The sequence below is a fragment of the Nerophis lumbriciformis genome, linkage group LG25 (genome assembly GCF_033978685.3).
Source record: "Nerophis lumbriciformis linkage group LG25, RoL_Nlum_v2.1, whole genome shotgun sequence".
In the NCBI taxonomy this organism is placed as follows: Eukaryota; Metazoa; Chordata; class Actinopteri; order Syngnathiformes; family Syngnathidae; genus Nerophis; species Nerophis lumbriciformis.
The window spans coordinates 34,891,803-34,898,456 of record NC_084572.2 but is presented as its reverse complement, the minus strand read 5'-3'; the positions used below and the strand labels follow the sequence as shown (position 1 = coordinate 34,898,456).

The 6,654-nt window shown below is 40.5% G+C and overlaps 1 protein-coding gene across 1 annotated transcript in view; it reads right to left on the bottom strand.

The window, feature by feature from the left end:
- Positions 1–3,645: 3,645 nt before the first annotated feature.
- c3b.2 (complement component c3b, tandem duplicate 2) overlaps positions 3,646–6,654 on the bottom strand; it is a 68,596-nt gene continuing 65,587 nt past the window's right edge. Inside the window, exon 40 of the mRNA XM_061984264.1 lies at positions 3,646–4,018. Coding sequence (XP_061840248.1) covers positions 3,880–4,018 — 139 coding nt within the window. The 3' untranslated portion in view covers positions 3,646–3,879. The remainder of the gene's footprint in view (positions 4,019–6,654) is intronic.

Sequence of the window (6,654 nt, the reverse complement as noted above, 5' to 3'; positions counted from 1 at the left end):
CATTCAAAATCAGTTCCCAGTGGCTTATTTTATTTTTCGAAGTGTTTTTCAAAATTTTACCCATCACGCAATATCCCTAAAAAAAAGCTTCAAAGTGCCTGATTTTAACCATCGTTATAAACACCCGTCCATTTTCCTGTGACGTCACACAGTGATTCCAACACAAACAAACATGGCGGATAGAACAGCAAGCTATAGCAACATTAGCTCGGATTCAGACTCGGATTTCAGCGGCTTAAGCGATTCAACAGATTACGCATGTATTGAAACGGATGGTTGTAGTGTGGAGGCAGGTAGCGAAAACGAAATTGAAGAAGAAACTGGAGCTATTGAGCCATATCGGTTTGAACCGAATGCAAGCGAAACCGACGAAAACGACACGACAGCCAGCGACACGGGAGAAAGCGAGGACGAATTCGGCGATCGCCTTCTAACCAACGATTGGTATGTGTTTGTTTGGCATTAAAGGAAACTAACAACTATGAACTAGGTTTACAGCATATGAAATACATTTGGCAACAACATGCACTTTGAGAGTGCAGACAGCCCAGTTTTCATCAATTAATATATTCTGTAGACATACCCTCATCCGTGCTCTTTTCCTGAAAGCTGATCCGTCCGGTTTTGGAGTTGATGTCAGCAGGCCAGGGAAGCTAGGGTCGATATTCTTCTCTTGATCATCTTCGGTGGCATAAGGGACGGTGTGAGCCAAGACATCCAGGGGGTTTAGCTCGCTCGTCTGCGGGAACAAACTGCCGCCATTGCTTGCCGTGCTACCGAGGCCCTTTGTCCCTGAATAGCTCACACACTCCGGCAGATTCAATGGGGGTCTGGCGGCAGATTTCTTTGACTTTATCGTTGGAAATGCATCTGCTTTGAGTGTCGCAGGATATCCACACATTCTTGCCATCTCTGTCGTAGCATAGCTTTCGTCGGTAAAGTGTGCGGAACAAACGTCCAATTTCTTGCCACTTTCGCATCTTTGGGCCACTGGTGCAACTTGAATCCGTCCCTGTTCGTGTTGTTACACCCTCCGACAACACACCGACGAGGCATGATGTCTCCAAGGTACGGAAAACAGTCGAAAAAAATGGAAAATAACAGAGCTGATTTGACTCGGTGTTTGTAATGTGTTTGAGAAAATGGCGCATTGCTTCCCGATGTGACGTCACGTTGTGACGTCATCGTTCCGAGGGCGAATAATAGAAAGGCGTTTAATTCGCCAAAATTCACCCATTTAGAGTTCGGAAATCGGTTAAAAAAAATATATGGTCTTTTTTCTGCAACATCAAGGTATATATTGACGCTTACATAGGTCTGGTGATAATGTTCCCCTTTAAAAATGGCCTGCTAGTTCCCAACAGTTACGTTAAGTTAAAGTTAAAGTACCAATGATTGTCACACACACACTAGGTGTGGTGAAATTTGTCCTCTGCATTTGACCCATCCCCTTGTTCACCCCCTGGGAGGTGAGGGGAGCAGTGGTGGTCGCGCCTGGGAATCATGCACTGTGGACCTCAGGGGTATGTGGGGTAGGATGGGAGTATAAACACATTAACAACATCTTCTAGGAGGGGCTTTGTCCAGACTGGCTGGCACCCATAATAGAACAAAGAAGAGTATTGTAAGGTATTTAAAGAGAAGTTGTCTTAGCAGAAACATAGAGATTTTCATTTGGCTATCATATCCTCCAGGTTTGCTGCAGCACCTGTAAAGTGAGGCTCGCTTGATCAAATAAAGCTTTTGATCAACAATTCCTCACCGGCGTCATCTTTGACCCATACACAACACCGAGTCGTCCTTAGGGCCGGACGAGGATGACAAGACCAGCAATATGGATCAATGGCTTTCTGGCCGCGAAGACATTAAAAGGCCTGCCTCATGCATGAAACTATTCTCTGTTTACGTGACACAGAGTAGCGACAAGCTAACATTTGTAGAGTTTAAAGGCCTACTGAAATGCGATTTTCTTATTCAAACGGGGATAGCAGGTCCATTCTACGTGTCATACTTGATCATTTCGCGACATTGCCATATTTTTGCTGAAAGGATTTAGTAGAGAACATCGACGATAAAGTTCGCAACTTTTGGTCGCTGATAAAAAAGCCTTGCCTGTACCGGAAGTAGCAGACGAGTAGCGTGACGTCACAGGTTGTGGAGCTCCTCACATCTGCATATTGTTCACAATCATGGCCACCAGCAGCGAGAGCGATTCGGACCGAGAAAGCGACGATTTCCCCATTAATTTGAGCGAGGATGAAAGATTCGTGGATGAGAAAAGTGAGAGTGAAGGACTAGAGGGCAGTGGGAGCGATTCAGACAGGGAAGATGCTGTGAGAGGCGGGTGGGACCTGATATTCAGCTGGGAATGACTAAAACAGTAAATAAACACAAGACATATATATACTCTATTAGCCACAACACAACCAAGCTTATATTTAATATGCCACAAATTAATCCCGCATAACAAACACCTCCCCCCTCCCATCCATATAACTCAAACACCTGCACAACACACTCAATCCCACAGCCCAAAGTACCGTTCACCTCCCCAAAGTTCATACAGCACATATATTTCCCCAAAGTCCCCAAAGTTATGTACGTGACATGCACATAGTGGCACCCACGTACGGGCAAGCGATCAAATGTTTGGAAGCGTACTCACGGTACCGTGTCTGCGTATCCAACTCAAAGTCCTCCTGGTAAGAGTCTCTGTTGTCCCAGTTCTCCACAGGCCAATGGTAAAGCTTGACTGTCATCTTCCGGGAATGTAAACAATGAAACACCGGCTGTGTTTGTGTTGCTGCAGTCGGCCGCAATACACCGCTTCCCACGTACAGCTTTCTTCTTTGCTGTCTCCATTGTTCATTGAACAAATTGCAAAAGATTCACCAACACAGATGTCCAGAATACTGTGGAATTTTGCGATGAAAACAGACGACTTAATAGCTGGCCACCATGCTGTCCCAAAATGTCCTCTACAATCCGTGACGTCACGCGCTGACGTCATCATACCGAGACGTTTTCAGCAGGATATTCCGCGCGGAATTTAAAATTGCACTTTAGTAAGCTAGCCCGGCCGTATTGGCATGTGTTGCAATGTTAAGATTTTATCATTGATGTATAAACTATCAGACTGCGTGGTCGGTAGTAGTGGCTTTCAGTAGGCCTTTAAAACAAGGCCGAGGAGCCATGAGATTACGGAAGAGTTTGGTCGTGCTCGCTTTGGAGAAGACAGCCAGATGAAAGTCGAAGGAAGAGACGATCGGAAGGAGGAACTCACCTGTAGAGTGCACATCGGCCGAAGCGAGCGGTGGCTGAGGACCACACGGTCACATTCAAAGTGGAACGAGTGGACGACGCCACGCTCAGAAGTGGGAAGTTAGAAGGCCTCATTGTGGACTTGGGAGCAACAAAGCACATCATCACAAAGCTTGCACTTTTTGTAACCTTTGACTCCAGTTTTAAGGTCCACAGCAATATATTGGAGCTGGGCAGTGCCAAAGTGCGCTTGAGAGGCAGCAAAGGCGGAAGTGTGGATGCGATCCTGAAGGAGGCTCTACATGTCCTAGGACGTCTTTTCTGTCAAAGCCGCCACCACGCAAGGAGCGACAGTCACCTTCAAAGACGGACAGAATCGACTCGTTCCCAGAAATCGTTTTATTTGAGCACTAGCAGGAATGACGTATTGCGACCTGGCATGACGTTTTATGATGACGTGTCAAATTTGGAATGTGTCACCAATTGGGATTAAAATGAAGGGTACAACTACTACTATTTCAGTACTACCACTACTACTACCCTTTTGTACCTGATCTCCCAGCACAGCTCGTCTTTCTAGCAGACGTTGTTGTGTTCCCGCAGTCAACACGGCGGCTCTTACAGCCTGCAGGCGTTCACAAAGAGTTCGTTGGCGGCGGCGGCGAGGCTCGTGCATTTGGCCCGCAGGTCTCCGGCGCACTCGGCAGGCGAAGGCCAGCGCTCCACCCAGGTGGTCTTACCCAGCGTGTACATCAATCTGACACGGAAGGACACACAGTTTTAAAAACACGCTGTGTCGACAGCGGGGGAGTCAAACTAGTAGAAGTTGTAGTCTTAGAAGTAGTATTGAAATAGTGGTAGTAGTCAAGTAGTAGTGGTAGTAGTAGGAGCATTAGTATTGAAGTAGCATTAGTAGTAGTTGTAATTTTAGAAGTTGTAGTAGTAGTAGTACTGAAATAGTAGTAGTAGTCTAATCGTATTAGTACTCAAGTAGTAGAAATGTAGTAGTAGTAGTACTGAAATAGTAGTAGTACCGTAGTCTAGTAGCATTAGTACTGAAGTAGTAAAAGTAGTAGTAAAAGTAGTAGTACTAGTTGTAGTTTTAGTAGTAGTTATGAAGTAGAAGTAGTGTAGTATTAGTAGTAGTGAAGTATTAGTAAAAGTAGTTCTGAAGTAGTAGTAGTAATATTAGTGGTAGCAGTAGTAGTATTACTAGTAGTAGTGAAGTAGTAGTAATAGAATAAATAAAAGCCGTCTTTGTAACATTTGAACAGTAAACTTTACAGTATATTATACTATCACAGTATGATTACATTTTGAAAGTAGAATTGAACCTCTAATTACACCGAATAACATTCAAATGTTCTGTTAGTGTTTACTTCTTGTGTTTGTGTTGTTGTGTTTGTTTTATTGTGTTTACTTGTTGGGCTTTTTTGTTATTGTGTTTGTTGTATTGTGTTTACTTGTTGTGTTTGTGTTATTATGTTTACTTGTTGCGTTTGTGTTATTGTGTTGAAATGTTGTGTTTGTGTTATTGTGTTAACTTGTTGTGTTTGTGTTATTGTGTTTACTTGTTGTGTTTGGGTGTTATTATGTTTACTTGTTGTGTCTGTGTTATTGTGTTTACTTGTTGTGTTTGGGTGTTATGTTTACTTGTTGTGTTTGTGTTATTGTGTTTACTTGTTGTGTTTGAGTGTTATGTTTACTTGTTGTGTTTGTTTTATTGTGTTTACTTGTTGTGTTTGTGTTATTGTGTTACTTTTTGTGTTTGGGTGTTATTATGTTTACTTGTTGTGTTTGTGTTATTGTGTTTACTTGTTGTGTTTGGGTGTTATCATGTTTACTTGTTGTGTTTGTGTTATTGTGTTTACTTGTTGTGTTTGGGTGTTATGTTTACTTGTTGTGTTTGGGTGTTATGTTTACTTGTTGTGTTTGGGTGTTATTATGTTTACTTGTTGTGTTTGTGTTATTGTGTTTACTTTTTGTGTTTGGGTGTTATTATGTTTACTTGTTGTGTTTGTGTTATTGTGTTTACTTTTTGTGTTTGGGTGTTATTATGTTTACTTGTTGTGTTTGTGTTATTGTGTTACTTGTTGTGTTTGTATTATTATGTTTGCTTGTTGTGTTTGGGTGTTATTATGTTTACGTGTTGTGTTTGTGTTATTGTGCTTACTTGTTGTGTTTGTGTTTACTTGTTGTGTTTGGGTGTTAGGTTTACTTGTTGTGTTTGTGTTATTGTGTTACTTGTTGTGTTTGTGTTATTATGTTTACTTGTTGTGTTTGGGTGTTACTATGTTTACTTGTTGTGTTTGTGTTATTGTGTTAGTGTTATTATGTTTACTTGTTGTGTTTGGGTGTTATTATGTTTACTTGTTGTGTTTGTGTTATTGTGTTTACTTGTTGTGTTTGAGTGTTATGTTTACTTGTTGTGTTTGTTTTATTGTGTTTACTTGTTGTTTGTGTTATTGTGTTACTTGTTGTGTTTGGGTGTTATTATGTTTACTTGTTGTGTTTGTGTTATTGTGTGTACTTGTTGTGTTTGTGTTTACTTGTTGTGTTTGGGTGTTAGGTTTACTTGTTGTGTTTGTGTTATTGTGTTACTTGTTGTGTTTGTGTTATTATGTTTACTTGTTGTGTTTGGGTGTTACTATGTTTACTTGTTGTGTTTGTGTTATTGTGTTAGTGTTATTATGTTTACTTGTTGTGTTTGGGTGTTATTATGTTTACTTGTTGTGTTTGTGTTATTGTGTTTACTTGTTGTGTTTGAGTGTTATGTTTACTTGTTGTGTTTGTTTTATTGTGTTTACTTGTTGTTTGTGTTATTGTGTTACTTGTTGTGTTTGGGTGTTATTATGTTTACTTGTTGTGTTTGTGTTATTGTGTGTACTTGTTGTGTTTGGGTGTTATCATGTTTACTTGTTGTGTTTGTGTTATTGTGTTTACTTGTTGTGTTTGGGTGTTATGTTTACTTGTTGTGTTTGTGTGTTATTATGTTTACTTGTTGTGTTTGTGTTATTGTGTTTACTTGTTGTGTTTGGGTGTTATCATGTTTACTTGTTGTGTTTGTGTTATTGTGTTTACTTGTTGTGTTTGGGTGTTATGTTTACTTGTTGTGTTTGTGTTATTATGTTTACTTGTTGTGTTTGGGGGTTATTGTGTTTACTTGTTGTGTTTGTGTTATGTTAACTTAATGTGTTTGGATGTTATTGTGTTTACTTGTTGTGTTTTTGTTATTATGTTTACTTATTGTGTTTGGGTGTTATTGTGTTTACTTGTTGTGTTTGTGTTATTGTGTTACTTGTTGTGTTTGTGTTATTGTATTACTTGTTGTGTTTGTGTTATTATGTTTACTTGTTGTGTTAGGGTGTGTCGGAGGCAGATATTTACATATAT